Source organism: Triturus cristatus, chromosome 11, assembly GCF_964204655.1.
Source record: "Triturus cristatus chromosome 11, aTriCri1.1, whole genome shotgun sequence".
Lineage (NCBI taxonomy): Eukaryota > Metazoa > Chordata > Amphibia > Caudata > Salamandridae > Triturus > Triturus cristatus.
In genome coordinates, this window is record NC_140594.1 from 364,718,221 (window position 1) to 364,739,098 (window position 20,878).

Below are 20,878 nucleotides of genomic sequence, written 5' to 3' on the forward strand. Positions count from 1 at the left end.
GCGGCGATTCCGAATGTGATGCACTGGGTTTCTCCACGTTGTAGAGGTGATGCGTTGATCTTCTCCATGCAGTGGCGGTGATGTGGAGGTTCTGGAGGTGATGCGGCGCTTCCAGGTGAGATGCGTCAATCTGGTTCCCGCAACAGTGGGGATGCGTTGGGTCCGCATGTCGATACGTGGGTTCTGGCAAATGCAGCACTTTGTACTTACTTCCAAGGGCCCAGGACTACATTGGCACCACTTGGCAGAGCAGGACTGACTCACAGCAGATAGAGTCCAGGTGCTGTTTGCAGGTCAAAGTGAAAAGTCTTAGATATCCCTGAGACTTCAGAAAACAGGAGGCAAGCCAACAAGCCTTTGGAGACACTCTAGTTCTGGGATGCAGAGATGCAGGTGCAGTCCTTCTCACTCCCAGGCAAGAGACAGCAGGCAGCAGGTCAACACAGAAAAGCAGTTCAGCAAAGTGGCAGTTCCACAAGCAGCACAGCAGTCTTTCCAGGTAGAATATCCTCAGTTCCACAAGTGTTCTGAGATGGTGGTGTCAGAGATTGAGAACCTATACCCAGTTGGGCCTTAGAAGTGGGGAAGACTTCAAAGTGATGCTTTGAAGTGCTCAGAGTGCCTCTCTTTCCTGCCCTGGCTCCAGACTCACTACAGGGGAGTATGCAACCCTGAGTGTGGAGACAGGACACAGCCCTTTCAGGTGTGTCAGCTCCTCCCTCCTATCCTGCTCAGGATGACCCATCAGCCTGCAGATGGCTACTCAGTCACACCAACCCTTCCTTTGATTGTGGCTGTTTAGAAGAAATTCAGGAAGCCAGCCTTCACCTACCCCAGACATGTTCCAGAAATAGGCAGAAGGTAATTTTCATAATTACAATTTAAAAGTCGATTTCATCATAAGTTGTGTTTTTAAATTGCGATTCCAGAGACACCAAATGTGGGGATCCCATATTTTCCCAATTAGAAATTACACTTATGAAATCTAATACAGCAATCCCAATGTTACCCTATGGGAGAGATAGGCCATGCAGTAGTGAAAATCGAATTTAAGAGTGTTTCACTACCAGGATATGTAAAACTTAAAAGTACATGTCCTACTTTTTAATTATACTGCGCCCTGCCCATGGGCTGTCTAGGGCCTAACTTATGGGTAACCTATATGTAATACAAAGGCAGGTTTGGGCCTGGCAAGTAGATTAACTTGTCAGGTCGACATGGCAGTTTAAAACTGCATACACAGGCTCTGCAGTGGCAGGACAGACAGGTTTAAAGGGCTTCTTAAGTGGGTGGCACAATCAGTGCTGCAAGTCCACCAGAAGCATTTGCTTTCCAGGCCTTGGGCACATGTAGTGCACTTTTACTAGGGATTTATACGTAAATCAAATATGCTAGTTGTGGATAACTCAATGTTATCATGTTTTTAGTAACAAACATGCACTTTGGCATTGATTAGCAGTGGTAAAGTGCCCCAAGTCCTCAAGCCAACAAACATTAGGCCTGAAAAAGTGGAGGAGGAAGGCAAAAGGCTAAAGAATGACCCTGCAGAAAGGGCCATTTTGTACATGCGCCATAAGAGTTATATCTCAAAATCAAGAAACAAGCATCTGGTAGGACAAATTAGGGTATATCAGCAACCAGACAGTGGATACTCCAGAATTGTCTTTCCATCCTGTTCTCCTTCCTTCAAAGATCGCCCCAAAGTGTTATATGTAAACCTAGCAGACCTTTCAAACAGCATTTGACATTCAAGGATGCTCACATGCCCCACCCTGCATATTCTGGGAGGTTCAAAGGGGTCATCTGTGTCCAGTCAGGCCATCCTATTGGTTTCAGCTGGGAAGCATTTCACACTTTTCTCCACAGCTATTTAAATGCTAATTATGGCTGGCAAAAATGGGATAGCAAATGCAAATTTAGTCTCCATGAACTTCAGGTTGGAAATAGGTAACTTTCTAAACTTTCTAGTAGCATTTAACCTCCAGTCCCTGGGTCCATCTTTTACCATCTACTAGGGACTTATAGGTAAGTTATAAATACCAACTATTTAATTGCCAATTCAACAATCTTTAAACAGGGAGCACAGGCACTTTCTATAGGTGCTGTTAACAAGGTTAAATTCCACAGCGTTTTAAAGCCAGCAAAAATATAGGGTACAGCAAAAGGTGAACAATACTGGGTGACCACGCAGAAAGGCTGTTTTCCTACACTCAGATTGGAGGCACGATCAGTAAGAGGGCAAAGTGTGGAAAGGCCGGGAATACCTCTAGCCTCCAAGACAAATGAGATATCGGTCACTAGAGAAGAAGAGCAAGAAAAGGTTGCAATTCACCCATGAGCTCTTCCCTCGTTTGCTTGGCACACCACAAAGGGGTGGTCTCTCTCATGGGGGGGGTGCTGATGAGAGCAAAGCGGGCAATGAATCTCCATCTGGTTACAGTGAATTAGACTGGGTAGCGGCAACAGCACTCTGATTTTGGTCAAACTCCTATTTCTTCAGACAGCAAGTCCCTGGAGCAACCTTCAATGTAGCCAATCCATCACAGTGGCTGTGGTTTGGCAGGTCAGGTCGAAGTGCACAATCTATTCTATCTTCCAGAGCCTCAAGCAACACCACCCTTTTCTCACACTACCCAAGGATCCGATTCAAGACTCTTAAAGGTTTGTAGCAAAATTGTACTTCTGATTGTGTCATTTTTTTCTGTGGTAGTGCATAGTACTTCAATGTCAAAAGGTGAACTGATTCTCTGACTTGGAGAGTCAACTTATAATCAGAAATAGGGACAGTTATACCCAGGGCACCAGCTAGTAAGATCTTGCACTGCATTTGAAAATTTGAAAGGAACCAACTAGATTGCAAATTATGTAGGATCTAGACCCATATTAACCAGGCATCGTATTAGCGAGTCAGTAAGCAAGGAGGCCAGTGCTAGTGGGATGTTCCCTATGTTAATGCACCGTGGACTGGAAAATATGACAATTTCAGCTTCTCTGTGAGGGGATCTCTGCAACTAAAACCTTTTGGTCAATACCTCTCCAGCCCACAAAACATGAAAATGGAGAACAGCTCTTGGCAGCTGGCCCTAATGGTGACTGATTACCTCAAAGGATGGAAACAATAATAGAGAGTGATTGCACAACTCTAGAAACAAATACCATATGAAAAAGCTAGTAAAGAAACAGACCACAGCATAAAGTGAGAGTTGAAGAGCAAACAATATAATCTAGACAAACACCTCTCCCGAAAAAAAGTGTTGTGGAGAATCCTGAGTTGACATGCCACACGAATGCAAGCCAATAGATAGATACCATCACACACATGCAGTTCTGTAAGTGTCTAGGCCAAACAATTTTAGAACCGCTGAAATTGACAAAATAACATAAGCAGTGAAATATGTTGCTCTTCCTTGGTAAGGTGCCAACTATTAGTTTTCTTCAGCATCCGCGGAAACATATAAAATAAATACAAAGATGAGTTTAGTCAGAGGTGGAGAAGTGTGGCTCAATGATTAGAACGGCAGACCCTGATGCAGAGGTCTAGTCCGGGACCAGGGTTCAATTCCCCACCTCGGCGGGTCTTGGGCTCAAAAATTCCATGGACCTGATAATTCTCGCCTCGGTGCCATTCCAATCATGGAGTCCCAATCTGCAACTCTGGGCAATAGCTTGCTTAATCTCCACAACGGCCCCCACAACGCTAAGGATGCCTGGCCTCCACCTTGGGGGTGCCCAGGAGTGGACGCCCCACAGGGAAAGCCAGGATGGGTTCCACAGCGGTATTCGTACAAGCGCCTTGAGACCCTTGCGGGTGAGTAGTGCGCTATACAAGTATCAATTTTTTTACTCATACATTTTTTTTTTAAGAACTACACAATAAAAACTAACCAGAATGCCACAGACTCACAAAAACACGAATATAATTTCCCAAGGAGGTAAAGCACAGCCATGTGTGACAATATTATGTAAGGTTGTGTACCACTGAAACCAGTACAGGTAGGGACAGCAGTGGTAGCTGTAAGATTAGATGATTTGTGGCCCCCTATACAGGCATAGCCAATAAAAGAAACACTAATGATGAGAATCCCAGGGTGGTAGTAGAATGGCACAAACCACCTCTTCTACCTGGAAAGTTTTTGTATATAGCAAGTAAGTTAAACGTGCAAGTGTTCCACGTCCTTGTTCTTAAGAAAAATGACAGTTGTTTAGGGAAAACCCACAGAATGCCAAGAAAGTAGTAAACTTAACATTTATGTGACATATCTTTGTTGCATTTCGAGACAGCGAATCCTATATATTAATAGTTCAGGATCAATTTTGATACAAAGGAGATAGGTAGCTAGGGTCATTCAGCCATTCAATAATAAGGATGAAAGCTCACCCTGTATGAAACTCAAAAGTAATCGAACTAATTGTGGAAGGAAAAATTAGATAAAACAATTATATTACAACATTCAAATTATATTTTTGTTTCTCCTCTAGGCAGAGAATAACTCATTTTGTATCTTTCTTGCAGGAACAATAATGTTTCGTTTGGGTTCAATATCTTTCTTATTTTACTTTGAAATTTCACAGTGGCAAGCGTAGTGATTTTGTTTTTATATCACACATAGAACTTTTACTGTACTTAGATATGCCAATTTCTGCTCTTGGGGCATATGCATTTATTTTTACTTAATATGGTTAATAATTTTATGGTTAATGAAATTATAGGCCTGCCATATGTCCCCCAATTTGCCATGCGACTGCAGAGCTTTGTTAATAAATTACTTTTGAATTCCCTTTTTTTATTAAAAACACTTAATAGAATTGTATGTACTGTCTTTATTTCACAAATTGTTTTAATAGCTAATGCTCAGAGCATTATTCCACTTATCATGTTTATTTTTTATTTGTCTGTGTGATTTTGTTCTTGGAGCAACATCTCCAAGTTCAAAGGGCTGTCCCCTAAATGCCAAAACTGTGGGTGGTAAAAGGCCATTCATACATGTAAGCCATAAAACCAAAGACAATTAGGGACACTTGCTGCTATCAGGAAAATTATTCTAGCCGGGTAGGGCCGCAAAAGAATGACATGAAAGGCATCAGTTAAGGTGCACCTTTCACATTATCAGAAAGTGATTCATCTTAAAATTGAAAATAGTTTTTCTATAAGAGAGAAACAGCTAACTAAAGGAAGACGCAAGGTGAGGTGCATCGGGTTAACATGCTATCAAAGACCACAAAGCAGATATCCATTCTCACCTGTCAACAGAAAATACCAAATAAGGCAAGTAAGTGACACATCCAAGTGTAGGGGTATGGGCTGGCACATGCTGGATTCTGGGCATTTTAACACTGTAACACCGCCACGTGGAACAGTGGCTAATAGTACCATCAAATGGCAAATTATTCCGATAAGTGAGAGTGGGAAAAAGACTGACGAGAGCCAAACGAAGGGTACATTTTTTGGTTGCTGATGAGAATGAATGGACAAATACATGCATGAAGTAACTGCAAATAAGTGAGCCTTCTCTAGACTCTGGTCATTAATGAATAAGGATCAGATTCAATGTAGTGGTCTGAACCGAAACAAATATGCTAACGATACCCACAAGGGACTATGGACAAGGTGGTAGGGTATTGACAGTTACTACATCGTTTAAATTAGCTTTAGAAACATGAGACTAAGTAGATTACAAATATACATAACAGAAAGCTCATCTAAGAAATGAATGAATAAATGAGAAAGTGAAATACAGGTTAAGTCACAGAAATAAGTATCCACAACCTGTAACAACCGCTACAAATTAAGCAATGTTTATCTGTGTTATTTTTTCCAGTAATAAGACTTACCTTGCACCCACAAATTCATCACAGGGTGGCAGTCTCCTCCAGTGATGCACAGTCTCAAATGGGCCGAAGTTCAGAGTCAGGTACTCAACGCTGTCTGAGCAGCTGTGATCAAAGTCAACACTGGGAGCTACTTTCGACTTACACGCCATGGAGACGTGAGGACATGTAAGAGAGAAGCCAAGAACGCAAACAGGGTTCCGGGAAGATGAGCCTCAGTTCTGCATGCTCACCATAACAGGGCTGTCTGGAGTAAGTCTCTCAATCATGATTATGAGGAGACCCCGTGCCTCTACTTGTCAGAGGCTGGGGCCTCTCTCCCCTGGAGTAGTTGCTCTCTCCTGCATGGTATTGGTGCTCGCTCCACTTCTAACACCTTTTGACACTCCCTGTCTTCTCCCGAGTGCCGTTCTTCGTCGGAGAACCCAATGCTCCGCAGAAACTTCTCTATCCTACAAGACGCCGCAAACCAGAGTAACTTGTCTTTGTTGGTGGGCCAGATACCATCAATACAGGCTGCAAAAAGACAAGAGGAAGTGTCAAAAACACATCGATGGAGGAGACTTGCTGTAAAGGCATGGACATAGAAAACGGACTACCTAAAGAGCACAGAATGGACATACATACTGGAAAGCAACAGGAATATACACAGGGAACAGACAATTAATGGGAAGCGGAAAGGGCATTAGAAAAGGAGCGCGTGTTCGCACAAATAACATCAACACAAACAATGTTGGAATCTATAAAAAAACAATCTTAGGTTTATATTTATAACCACAATAGCAAAAAAACAAAATCTAAACGATAATACGACTGAGTACAATATTGTAAAATTTTTTGGTTCAACTTCGAGGATAAGGCCAGATTAACTAGAGTGTCGATTCAGCATGGACAAAATCGTATTCTATTGTACCTTATGTTCCAGAAAATAAACTGTGCAATATAGGTTCAGATGGTGGCATGACCGCTTCCGCTATTATAGTCCCCCTTCTCTTTCTGTTGTCGATAGCCAGGAAACGTGAGTGCAGGCGTGGGCAGCGGTTTCCAATGTCTCTCTGTTTTCTAGCAAGCTCCGCCTCTAGGAAGCACTGATATCATTACAAGCCCCGCCTCCTCTGCCCATTAGCAGGCTGTATTACGCGAATGCACTGATTGTAGTGCTTTTCCAGGCTGGGCTCCGCCTATACATAGATGCCGTAGCTTGTTTTCATGAATTCTTCGCGGGCCTTACCTATTTCTAACATTTTACGGCCTCCTTTCCTATCAAAGTAGTACTACTCCCACTGTGTCTTCCGTAGTCTCTCCCCCGGCCAACTATGGCTGGGTTTCCGGGCGTGTATGAGGAGCCAGCGGATCTGGCGCTGCAGCAGGAGCGGCACTACCAGCTCCTATCCGAATTACAAGGCTTGGTAAAGGATCTGCCCAGGTGAGGGCTGCCTCCTTACAGCAGAAACCGTTCTCCGTCACCCCACAGTGTTAACCTCTTTACAGATGCACATATTCTCCAACGGACCTACAGTCCTAGCGCTCACCTCTATCGTACATAAAAAGTACTTCATTTTTATGGCTTTATTGTACTTATTTATATCACTGCATGGTACTTTGTTGTTATGAGTATCCAGATAGGTGGTTATTGTAGCTGTTGTGTTTGCTACGTTATTAGGTAAAAAATACTTATTATGGACAATATCAAAACTTACAGTGGGCTTTGGGGCCATTAAACTTGCTTACAATTTGGTTGGCTTTTTTGTCAGTCTTATTTGCATACTTATTAAATGGCTTTCATTCCACTTCTTGTGTTTGTCCTTCCCCTTCAGCATGGCTTCTTTACCAAACGATTAATTGTTAGGTCAAAAAGACCGATTGTGGACAATGTCAAAAACTTACAGCAGGCACCCGTTACTAACCGTTAGTTGGCTTAGTTGTCAGTCTCATTTGGTAGCTTCTTATTAAATGGCTTGCGTTCCACTTCTCGTCTTCGACCCTCCAGTGGAGCATACATAGCAGCCAAGTTTTCAGTTTGTGTGTGACATTTCCATATTTTCAGTGAACATCTGTGTGACATTCTGATGATTTATGTGTGACAATTTGAGAGGCTCTATTGCAAGTGGAACAAAGCAATTAAGTATATGAATTTATTGTTGGAAGTCAGTGCTGCTGAGGCAGACCTACCAACTAAAACAAAAGTTTTACAGTGAGGAGGGGGTGGGACCTCATGCCGAGAAGTACCTTTGTGGCAACCTTGTCGCAGCTATGTGTGTCTTGCAAGTGTATGAGTGCACTTGCCCCTGCCCACACTGCTTTGTGGAAAACAACCAAGACTAATTAGTAATGCTCTAAACATTGTTTTTCTGTGCTTCTGAAAACATTACACTGTTCATTATAATCATCACATTAACTATTTAATTGCGAATACCACTCCTCAATTATATCTTGAGTTTAGAAAACATGATACATGTATTTTGAACATAAAAAAACCAATCTATTTTTCAATAAACGGAGGTTTCTATAATTGTATCCCAATGCATTTCGGGATCAACTGATCCCTTCGTCAGGGGAACTGTAACAAAACACAATTTACATCATTAGACATGCAGGGAGGAATTGTTCTGTCATTCAGTACAATATCACGAAATTCATATTAAAACCAGTGTCCCACATTTGTGTTGGAGTGACTTAATGAAGTGTTATCAGACCCATCTGACACAAGCTTTCCAGACATCTGTCATGTTTGAAATCACAACTAAAACCACCAAAAACCCAAAGCAACTTAATGAAGTGTTAACAGACCCATCTGAACAAGCTTTCCAGACATCTGTCATGTTCGAAATCACCACTAAAACCACCAAAAACCCAAAGCAACCGTCGCCTAGTGTTTCAAAATGCTAAACCAATTCACCAGATTCTGTGTTCAAAGTCCTATAGATCTCCACAGAAAGAACTGCCAGGTACTTACTAACAAAAACTTGAAACCCGAATATATCTCTGTGGTGCCCAGTCTGGCACTAGGGATAAAGAAATTTCTGAAAATAAATGACAACATTGGTACCCGCTCACTTCGATTGAACAACAACTAAACTAGACTGTTTTGTTATGTACAGCGTTACCTTGTTTCCATGATATGGCTCCACTCAATGTTGCCAAGTTCAACGCTAATACTGACCGACCTGCCCGAAGCTGTTGAAAAAGGAGGAAATACCCCCATAAATGCTAGCAATATTCAGAAGTTCTGTAATTCAAAAACCCCTTACTATCCTCTCACCTCAAAAATCTTGCCAGCTGGCTCCGTAGTCAGCATTCTCAAATCAACAAGTCGGGACGCTAGAAGTTCCGCATCTTCCTCTTCCTTAAATCTCTGCTAATCACTAACATCGAAAGCAGACCTACCTAGTTCATCAAAGGTGATTTTGGTGGCCATCTTAAAATGTCTTACTTCTTCACGAACGTACTCAAACTGGTAACTCTCATACCGCAATGCTCTACTGATGTTACTGTGTATATGAGCTTGATTGCACAAACTGCCCTGCCGTGCAACTTATTTAATGCGCATATTTCAAAGATTTACCACATAGTAGATTTGAATAATGAACGTAGTAGAATTTTTTAAATTGCTCACTGCCCCCTATCAATCGGAACAAGTTAGCCGCGAGACACAGCTCATATCACCTTCCGGACTACCCACTCAGAATGCTATGACGTACGTTATGTCCGCGATCCGGCCTACGAGCCCTTATACTCAATTCTTAGGGGTGCCACCTTACAACCTGGTTGCTCCCTGTGCATGTATCCTGTGTAATGTGTCAAATAAATATACAAAAAAGTTTTTGGAGTATATGAAGACATTTTTAAGTTTAAAAGAACAATATCACACGATAACACAAACAATGCTTTATCATGATATAATCTATAATTCCAGACCTATTAAACGAACTCAATGTGCACATGAAAGTATCTTATCACCAATCACCCCCATCAAAATAACTGTGTGTCTACATATGTGTGGAAACTGGTACTTGTGACTAGAACTTGGTTGCTGGAGTTGATTTATTAATCTCTTGATATCGGAGGTAACAAATTGGATTTGAGTTATCATTGAGTCCAACGGGCATTATGGTGTTCAGGTGTTTTATCCACCATATTTCCCTTTGTGACAACCATTTATCATTGTCTCTCTCCCAAATCAATTACATTTTCTCCAAAATCTCAATTGTGGAATAGTGTGATTTGACTCCATCCAATGCATGGCGAGACTTGAATTGGGATTTTTATTGCGTATGAGACTTTTATGCTCAGTGATTCTGATTTTTATTTTCCTTTCCTTTTTACCGACGTAGATCTGGCCGCAAGGGCATTTAATACAATAAACTACGTACATAGAGTTGCAATCTGCAAAGTAGCGCAAGTTGATGATCTTTCCCATTTGTGGATGCGTAATCACATTGCCTGAAATGATGTTGTTGCAATGGATACAGTTGTGGCACTTCTTCATTCCTGGTGCTGCTGTTCTGATGTTGGAAGGTTTTTTAGTCAAAAGTTCCTTTAGATTACGGCTCCTATTGTAAGCGCATAAAAGTTTGTTTTTGAATAGGTATTTAAAATCAGACTCACTCTGAAGTAATTCCCAACGACTATTGAGTATGTTTTTGATTTGCTTAGATTTCGTAGAAAATTTAGATACGAAGACCATCCGGTCTTGATCTTCTTTCACTTTGGGTATTAACAGATCACTTCTGGCTATACTTCCTGCTCTATGTTCAGCTGCTGTAAAGTGCTAATTTGGGACATCCCTGTTCTTGAAATTGATCTTTGTTCAGCCATTTTTGCCGTTAAAGACACCGGTGTTGAAGATATGCTTGTGGTCCTTTGCATTTGAGAATACAGCAGATTCTGTAGAAGAGCTGGAGGATGAAAACTCGTGAACAACAAGTAATTATTACGATCAGTAATTTTATGATAAACAGCCATAGCCAACTTGCCTGATTTCTTAGTGATGAGGACCTCCAGGAATGAAATCTGGTCTTCACTCATCTGATGAGTGAATTGTATGCGTGGATTTTTTTGGTTCAATTCATTGATCTTATTTAGCAAAATATCTCTACTGCTATTCCAGATCGAAAACATGTCGTCGATGAATCGTTTGTAAAAAATCAAATTATTTTGGCAACCTTCATCTGTCATAATGTGGTCTTCCTCAAACTTTGACTTGTATGTATTGGTGTACGCTGGTGCTCCAGATTTCGATGTTAGTGATTAGCAGAAATCAGCAGAGATTTAAGGAAGAGGAAGACGCAGAAGTTCTAGCATCCCGACTTGGTGATTCGAGAACGCTGACTACGGAGCCATCTGGCAAGATTTTTGAGGTGAGAGGATAGTAAGGTGTTTTTGAATTACAGAACTTCTGAATATTGCTAGCATTTATGAGGGTATTTCCTCCTTTTTCAACAGCTTCGGGCAGGTCGGTCGGTATTAGCGATGAACTTTTCAACATTGAGTGGAGCCATATCACGGAAACAAGGTAACGCTGTACTTATCAAAACAGTATGGTTTAATTGTTGTTCAATCAAAGTGAGCGGGTACCAATGTTGTCATTTAATTTTTCAGAACTTTCATTATATCTAGTGTCAGACCCGGCACCACAGAGATATATTCGGGTTTCAAGTTTTTGTTTGTAAGTACCTGGCGATTCTTTCTGTGGAGATCTATTGGACTTTGAACATGGAATCTGGTTAATTGGTTTAGTATTTTGAAACACTAGGTGACGGTTGCTTTGGGTTTTTGGTGGTTTTACTTGTGATTTCAAACATGACAGATGTCTGGAAAGCTTGTGTCAGATGGGTCTGTTAACACTTCATTAAGTCACTCCCACACAAATGTGGGACACTGGTTTTAATATGAATTTCGTGATATTGAACTGAAAGACAGAACAATTCCTCCTTGTATGTCTAATGATGTAAATTGTGTTTTGTTACAGTTCTCTGATGAAGGGATCAGTTGATCCCGAAATGCATTGGGATACAATTACAGAAACCTCTGTTTATTGGAAAATATGTATTTTTTTTATGTTCAAAATACATGTATCATGTTTGCTAAACTCAAGTTATAATTGAGGAGAGGTATTCGCAATTAAATAGTTAATGTGATGATTATAATGAACAGTGTAATGTTTTCAGAAGCACAGAAAAACATTGTTTAGAGCATTACTAATTAGTCAAGTTTGTTTTCTACAAAGCAGTGCGGGTGCTCCAGATCAGGGCATATAAATTCTCCTTACTTCCACGGATAGAGTGATTTCACAGTTACACGCACATACACTCATCATACACTTGGGCCCAATTTACTAACATACACTCGAATACTCCATCAGCACTGAACCTGTAGAAAGAAAACTCCTAAACACCCTGCATCTGAACCAAGGTCGATAAGACCTAATTGTTACTGTCCTGAGTCATGATCTAAACAATCTATACAATAATAATCAAAATAGAGTACTCAATAATTGACAAGAAATAACCACCAACACCATATTTAAAATTATGGTACTTTATCTAAAATTAGTCAAAGAAAATTAATCAGAGTGAATCATTATTCTCATAATTACCTATTCTAGCTAAATGTCAGAAATGGATCAGGACAGTCTCTCAGTAGTAGTCTCCCAAGTCGCCGTCCTTACAGCATCGATCCTCACCAACGCAAGTTCGGAAAGAAGTGGCCTCAAAAATCCAAATGCAACGAACACAGACCCTCTCTAGTCTAGCATATTTATAATAAAAATTACAAAATAATAGCAACATAAAATGTTCTTGTTTTCCGTTGAGCCGCTGAGCAGAGCGAGCAGGAAAGGATGTAGCATCGCTACATTTGGAAAATCTCCGCTCAGAAAAAACACATAAATAAAAAGACGGAAGTATGAAACTCAAATTTGCAAATGTATCCTTTAAAATGTTCTTCCTCAGAATCATCACGAAGCCAGCACTATAATCACAAAGTTCATTGTGGCTCCTTTGTCCTCCAAGGTTGCTTGGACATTCGCCCAGAACTGCTCCTCACGGAAATTTTCAAACCAGACGAAAACTGTGGTCAGATGACTCTCGACCATGTTCAGCAAGGCCTTCTCATCACAATTCGACTACTTGAATGTAGGCTTTAAATGGCAGCCATTTTAAATTAGGCCAAAACGTACCATCTTAATTAAAAGAGACAAAAACAACGTTACCACAGCATAGTGATTAAACAATGTTAACCCCACTAATACCCTTATGTGTATTGTAATTATCTAGCCTTTGCAACACAGAAAAGCATTAGTACACGACATTTCAAAAGCGTTTTGTGCTTCAAAACAAACAGCACTCAGCAACATTTATTTAATAAAACATGCACATTATTAGTAAGCAACACAAATGCATCCCCACGTATAGTTTTCTCTTGTTAATTCGTATTGATTAATCAGAACATTTACACAACACAAATAATTAATAATTAAAAATTAATATTTTATTTTTCGACAAATAGACAAACCAGAGCTTAAAAAAACCCAATAGATTTTCAACAGAAAACTCTGCTCCAGCAATCCCCCCTTTGGTGATATTATCACCAAATAAACAACCCAAAAAAAAATTTTTTTTGTAAAATTTAGTCCCATTTTAGGAGAAATTGGAAATGTCTTTTTCTCCTTACACAATACTACACACCAGACACCCTTTCATCATCCCTCTTTGTTTCCAAGTAAACACTCTCCCTCAATTCTTCTAATTCTATTTCTTGTGGTTCTCTGTTCAACCTTTTATTTCTCTTTCCAATATTTTTTATTTATTTATTTTTTTTTTTTAAAAACCTTTATTTTCAAAAGTCAGGACACAGCTATTCAGCCGACAACCCGGAGGTTCGGCAGCATCGATATATAGAAACAGAGATGCGTCCCCAGTACCATGAAAGGAGAAGTGCAAAGGTTCAATTTTAATTAAACACAAAAACGCACAACAAACCCCAGCAAGGCAAGAACACTGAAAGCCCATGATGAGCCCCCCAGGGGAGGCCGGACCCCACTCATCTAACAGTTACAGTACAAAGTAAAGAGGAAGAAGAGGGACTGTAGAGGCCAAAAAGTCCATAAACCATACTGGGCTGGAAAGAAGGTTAGGAGGAAAGCTGTTCCTCGGGAGGATCCAGATCCGGGGCAAGACATATTCCCCCCCTGTATTGATTCCACCGCCCCCATATGGCGTGCCACTTCCGGGGGCGGCCTCTAGCGCAATAGACCGTCTTTTCCCTTAACATACTCCAGTCCATATTTTCTTTCCACGCGGTCAATGTGGGGGGCCCCGCAGAGCCCCACAATCGCGCGATATCTCTCTTAGCAACCATGTTGCCCAGAGTCACCCATTGGGTCTGCGCCGCATTATGATCAGTGGGCCCCCAGACATTCAGTAGACAACACCGCGCTTCAGGCTGCATAGCAATGCCCGTCACCTCCCCCATCACTGCATGGACTCCTCCAAAATTCCGTGATGACACCACATTCCCAAATGATATGCAGGAAAGTACCCACCATACCACAACCCCTCCTGCATAGGCCGTCCTCCGAGAATCCCATGTGAACCAGCCTTGGCCCCGTCACATACACTCGATGCAGTATTTTAAGCTGCACCAGCCTCAGACGCGACGGGATCGCAACCTCCTTAGGAGAGGAAACAGCATACTGCCAATCCTCGTCATCCAACTCGAGGCCATCCCTAGCCCACTGGTCCCTCAACCCCAGAAGCATATCCGCCCGGACGTTGATCAGTTTCTTATAGATGAGCGAGAACGTGCTCTCGGGCATATGGCCATCAAGGACCCGGTCCTCCAAAGGAGAGGACTCAGGCACCTTCTCACCCTCTATGAGGACTGATCGGAGGGCGTGACGCACCTGAACATAGCGGAAAAACTCAGATGGCCCCAGCTCATACTCCTTCTGCAACTCTTCAAAGGACTTCACCCTCCCCTTAATCAGGACATCTCCGACCCTGGAGATGCCGATCAAGTCCCATTTGTCAAATCCTTTTGTGTGCCAAAGCCTACCCAGTCTCTCAGATTCAAATAGCGGGGTAGCGAGGGTGAGCCTATCCTTCCAGCCCAGCGAGTCAGTTGCCATCTTCCACACTCGCACCGCCACAGCAGTGGGCCCCGTGAGGGACGAGTCCAAGGACCGCGAATACAACGCCCTGTAATAGTTACCACCACGCAGCAACCACCTGTCCATGGCATACCCAGGGCTGAGGGCAGGGCCATAAAACCCATGGTTAATCGCACTCAGCTGGGTGGCCCAATAGTACCGTCGGATGTCTGGGAGCGCAATGCCCCCGTCGTACCATGGAAGCGTCAACTTTGCAATAGCTATTCGCGGCCGCCCATCCCAAAGCAACGTTCGTTGGAGGCCTTCGACCTCCCGAAAGTATTTGGCCGGAACCCAGTCCAAAGTATTCTGCAGTGCGTAGAGGAAGCGACATCATTTTGAACAGGGCCGCACGCCCAACAAGGGAGAGCGGCAGCCTCCGCCAGCCTTCAACATCCCGCCTCAGGCGTGCCAGGGGGGGGAGCAGGTTCTTCTCATATCGCACAGCAGAGTCCATGGAGATAAAGATCCCCAAATACACGAAGCCCTGCTGAGCGACCTGTATCGAACATGTTCTAGGGATCGGGGAAACCTCGCCACTAAGAACATACAAATATGATTTACTCCAGTTGATAACAAGACCCGAGTTCCTACCAAAAGATGTGAGTACGTCACAGACCACTATAAGTGATTTCTTGGGTGAGGCAAGATACAGCAGGATATCATCGGCATAGAGCGAAATACGGTCCTCGTGTTCAGGCGACCATCTAAGGCCCCGTATATCCGGGTGCCAACGTATCCACGCAGCCAGCGGCTCGAGGGCGAACAACAAAGGCGACAGGGGACATCCCTGCCGGGTACCCCTCCCAAGCTGAAACGGAGTCGACGCCCGACCATTCACCACCACACTCGCAAGTGGCCCCTCATACAGCAACCTCACCCAACTCACAAAACCGTGGCCAAAGCCGAACTTGGTCAGCACGGCCCACAAATATGCCCATTCCACCGTGTCGAATGCCATCGTGGCGTCAAGAGACGCCACAATAGCTGGTTCACGCAGTGTGTCCGCCCTGGCGATTACACCATGAAGGCGCCGAAGATTTAACGCTGTGTTTCGGTGCGGGATGAAGCCGGATTGATCCGGGTGGACCAAGTCACCGAGTACCCTAATTAATCGGGTCGCCAGGATTTTAGCCAGAATTTTCGGCTCTGCGTTAAGAAGTGAGATAGGCCTATATGAGGCGCACTTATCTCGGGGTTTGCCCTCTTTGTGTATAACCACGATCGTCGCCAGTCGCTGGTCCAACGGGAGGGTCCCACTCCCCCGCGCCTCCATAAACATGGCGCGCAGGTGAGGGGCGACCCTATCCGGAAATAGCTTGTACAAATCGACCGGCAAACCGTTCGGTCCCGAGGCCTTACCCGAGTTTAACGCGCGGATAGCCCCCGCCACCTCGTCAACCGTTATGTCACCATCTAGATCTTCCCTATCTATATCGGAGAGACAGGGCAACTCGATATCACGGAGGAGGTCAGACGAGTCCTCGGGCGGCCTATCCGACACTGAGGCATAAACCCTACAGAAATAGTCCGAGAAACACTGTACAATCCTCTCAGGTTCCACAATCGCCTCTCCCCTCTCTCCCGTCAACTCTGGCACAACTCTATTGACCCGTTCTTTTTTGTCCAGCCAAGCCAGGAGTTTCCCTGCCTTGTCACCAACATCATACAATCGGCCCTGCTGCTCCCTACTGAGGGTCTTAGCGGCGTTCGTCACCAGGTCCTTATACTCAGCTTGCTTCAAGCAAAGCTCATGCAGTGAGGACTCTGTAACCTCCTCCTCCAGCGCTCCCTCCAGAGCCGCGATCTCCTCCTCAACCTGCAGAACCTCGCCATCTCTCCGCCGCTTGGCAGCTACTACTAGGGAGAGGGCTTCCCCTCGGAGCACGGTCTTAAATGCTTCCCACAGCGACACTGCCGAGTCCACGGATCCCTGATTATCCTTGAAAAAATTATCTACTTTCTTTACCAGCGCGCTGCGCATCTTGGGGTCTTGGAAATACCACGGGTTGATAGGGGCCACCCTTCCTCCTCCCTCCCGACCTAGATCCAGCCGGATCCACACTGGCGAATGGTCAGATATACCACGCGCCATGTGCCGCGCCTCGGAGACCAATGAGGCATGCGCAGCCAGAGTGAGTAGGTAATCAATCCTGGAGAGACTACCATGTGCCCCGGAGTGGAACGTGTATTGGCTCTGTGTGGGGTGCCGGAGCCTCCAGCAGTCTATCAGGCCAAGCGTGTTTAGGAAGTCTGGGAGCCACCTCTGAGCCCCCCCTGTGTCTCTGGGCGGGTATCTATCCAGCAGGCCGGAGCCAACAGCGTTGAAATCACCTCCCACCACAAGCATACCCCCCGGGAGATCCAGCAGGGCCCTACCCAGATCTGTGAACGTGGAGGCCTGCAGGGCCGGCGGGACATAAACCGAAACTAAAACCAAAGTTCTTCCTTCCCACCGCCCCGCCACCGCCACAAACCTCCCCCTATCATCAACAATGGTGGAGTCCACCTCAAATGGTAGCGAGGCTCTGACTAGGATGCCCACACCCCTGGACCCAGAGGAGAATCCCGAATGTGCTATGAATTTATAACCCTTCCTATTCAGAGCATAGCACGTATTACCAATAAGGTGCGTCTCCCGCAGCAAGGCAACATCCGGCATTGACCGTTTCAAGAATTGCAAAACAATCCCACGCTTAATGCGATCCCCCAAACCATTAACATTCCAGCTTATAACACTTAAACCCCTACCCCCCATCCTCAAACGTAAAGAGGCCCACCCCACTCCCGAAGAGCCACCATGGAACAGTCCTGGAAAGAATCATCATGCCTTGCAGAAATAAACCCCCCAACAACAAACCCAAAATCCCAGAAACCCCCCCCCCACCCTGCACCCCTGCGGCAGCTTACAAAGCCCCCCCAACTTGCAGTGTGCCTGTCGCCCTACAAAAACCCCAAAAATCTACAAAAAGTACCCTAAGGGAGGAAAAGAGCACCCCTCGTCCTCCCGCCGCCCTCCGCATTGACTGCACTCTATTCAAGTCTTCAAATATAGCCAAATCGAGTCAGACCGGCTCCGAAAAATCAGCCCTGCCCATCCCGGCCACTGTCCCCATCCTCGGCAATGTCCTCCCCCGTCCGTCGTCGGGGCAAAGCGTCCAGCCATTCATCGGCCATAACAGGAGAGTCAAAGAAAAATGTCCGATCTTCGTGCACCACACGTAGTCTGGCAGGGAAGAGCATGGCATACTTCAGATCCCTCTCCCGAAGCCGCCTCTTCACCCCCAGAAAGCCCTGTCTCTGCCTCTGCACCTGCTGGGTGAAGTCCGGGTAGAAATTCACCGACGCGTTCTGGAAGGGGACCGGGCCCGTCACCCTCGATGCTTGCAGGATAGCGTCCCGATCTCGAAAATGAAAGAGCCGAGCGACGATCGGCCTCGGTGGGGCACCCACCTTGGGCCTCCCACCCGGCACTCTATGGGCCCTTTCAACCGCAAAGAACTTTCCAAGACCCTTGGGCTTCAGATGATTAAGCACCAAGTCCTCGACAAGCAGGTCAACCGAAGCCTCATCCGAGGACTCCGGGACCCCGATGACACGCACGTTGTTGCGCCTGGCCCGGCTCTCAAAATCCTCCAGCCGGCGGGCGGCGAGATCACTCTCGGTCCTCAGCTTACGAACCTCGATCTGCAGTTCCGTGACATCTTCGGTGAGGCCCGTGGTCTTGAGGTCCAGGGTCCTAACCCGTTCATTCGTTTTGCCCAAGTCCGCACGGATCAGGTTAACATCCACCAAGATGGCATCCACCTTATGCGCCAGGGCATCAAACTGTCTTCCAATCGAGGTCTGCATCCCTTCGAGCGCGCCCATGACATCCTGTAGTGAGAGCTCCGGGGCCAAAGGCGAGGCCTCCTTCTGGGTATCCGGCGACTGGCTCGACCCACTCGGTGATCCCTTCTGCAGAGCATAGCGGTCCATACTATTGACTTGGGTATAGGCTCCCCGCCTGGTAGACTTAGCCTTCAGCCGATCCACCTCTGCTTTGCCCGACATGGTTGATACCAAGCAGGTCGGTTCAGATAAGACGGGTCCCTCTCAATGAAAGGAATCAGGGGTGATCAGTTCTGCAGTGGGCCACCAGAGTAGCCTGCAGAGCGTCCATAGGGTAATAAAGCCACCAAGAGCTCTCCAGGGGCAGGGCTGACAAAGGGAGAGAAAGCGAAAGTGAAAGGACGGGGACCTCCGTCCGACAGTTCACACCTCGCCTGGCCGTTGTTGTTCAACTAGAAGTCGGGCATCCTGCCAACTCTAGCTCCTGGCATCCCTCGGAGATAGGCCGCAATCTTCCGCCAGGCATAAGTCCGGTTCCCGGTGGGCGATCCGACCGCGGGTAGCATCAATCGCCTCCCTGACAGGTCATCCACACGATGCCATGCATACCGACAGGATTAGAGACAGGATAGTCGACGGAGGGCGCGAGGGTCTCGGGAGCTCAGAGCTCACGCGGCCATCTTGGTCAAGCGCTAGGCTCCTCCCTCCAATATTTTTTTTGATTAATTTCTTTTTCCCTCCCCTGTTTTTACAACACAAACACACCAATCTCAGTATCAATAAAGCAACAATTATACAAGTCAAAGGAAACAATATCTTGCCTATAATAGTACTACCTATTTTTGCAATAAAATTCTTAACCGCTATCACCTTATTAGCTAATTTAGTCCAGATACTTTCAGCTTCCAGTGGTACTAATTCTTCATGCAAATCAGTAATATTTCTGATATAGACCTTCAGGTCTTTGCTTTCGTCTGGAATGTAAGTGCAACAATGTTGAACTTTCAGCATTCCACAGACTCCACCCTCCTTGGCCAATAGAATATCAAGGGCAAGTCGATTTTGCATAGACATGGCACGTACGGCAATCAATTCCGTATTCACCAAAAGAAACCCTCCAGCGGTACTTGTCGATAAGCGATCCACCACTGTTGACAGTTTCCGAATTCCATAAGCATTTAAAGAAATTCCCACTGCTGGAATTAAAGCTCCAAAAATATCACCCACTATTTCAGACCAAGTTTCTCTCTTAAAACGTGTTAGTAAATTAATATGTTCTACATCTTCTATTCTATCTATATGAAAGATCTTTGGAAAAACCAGGCCCACATAACACGTGCCATACCAAAGGTCAGGCAACTTGTAATAAGCCTTGTTCCCACAAACATAATACACTCCTGGAAAAATTGGATCTTCTCCTCCTTTGAAACCCCATCCTGTTGCAATGAAGTATGTATCATGACACTCACTAGTCCCAACAAAATATGTATCATATTGGCATTTCCTTCTGGTAATGCACAGCTTACCCTTCTGTGGTGCATCTAGAGCTAAAGTTGGACTAGCCCCATTTTTCAACTCTTTCCCCATCTCAATGTCCCAAATTGTCTCACTCACTTTGTATTTCCCTTCCTTTTCATGCATGCTCATTCTCCTTTCCTCTACCATATTTAGGAAAGCTTTCTCCTCTTCTTTTAAACTGCAAGTTAAATTGTTCTTAAAAATGTAATCTAATGTTAATTCTTCTTTTTCAATAAAAATCTCACCAAAAATATTAGCTTCTTTAGCTGGATTCAGCTTTTTGTTCATTGGCAATTGCCCAAAAATGTTATCTTTGTTAGACATCTCATAATCTATTTTTCCTAACAAATAAAAAACACTACTTAACACACTACAAGAAATTCCATACGTAGCTGGTAAATGATAAGTAACACCCTCTGAAACGGATGCAGGTAACTGCATACATACGTAGCAATCCCTAACTTCCATTGTCTTCACATATTCGTACAACAACTTTGAAAAAACATTACTAGAAAAATCATTAATTGACCTATCTTTATGCATGTAAGT

At 44.5% G+C, this 20,878-nt stretch overlaps 2 protein-coding genes across 6 annotated transcripts in view; one reads left to right on the forward strand and one right to left on the reverse strand.

Annotated features, from left to right (window-relative positions):
* Window positions 1-6,877, reverse strand: part of LZTR1 (leucine zipper like post translational regulator 1) — a 238,383-nt gene extending 231,506 nt beyond the window's left edge. The window contains exons 1-2 of one of the 2 annotated variants that reach the window (XM_085633897.1): window positions 6,743-6,877; window positions 5,833-6,345 (exon numbers count right to left, since the gene is read on the reverse strand). In XM_085633897.1, coding sequence (XP_085490023.1) covers window positions 5,833-5,981 — 149 coding nt within the window. In that variant the 5' untranslated portion in view covers window positions 5,982-6,345; window positions 6,743-6,877. Of the gene's footprint in view, window positions 1-5,832; window positions 6,427-6,742 lie in introns of those variants that run through there. The other variant, XM_085633896.1, reaches the window with a different exon arrangement.
* The window catches only part of LOC146784189 (protein DGCR6-like), a 115,989-nt gene continuing 101,936 nt past the window's right edge, over window positions 6,826-20,878 (forward strand). For 2 of the 4 annotated variants that reach the window (XM_085633898.1, XM_085633899.1), the window contains exons 1-4: window positions 6,947-7,255; window positions 11,064-11,189; window positions 11,275-11,344; window positions 11,431-11,497. In XM_085633898.1, the coding sequence (XP_085490024.1) occupies window positions 11,070-11,189; window positions 11,275-11,344; window positions 11,431-11,497 (257 nt within the window). In that variant the 5' untranslated portion in view covers window positions 6,947-7,255; window positions 11,064-11,069. Of the gene's footprint in view, window positions 7,256-11,063; window positions 11,190-11,274; window positions 11,345-11,430; window positions 11,498-20,878 lie in introns of all 4 variants that reach the window. The other 2 variants (XM_085633901.1, XM_085633900.1) reach the window with 2 other exon arrangements.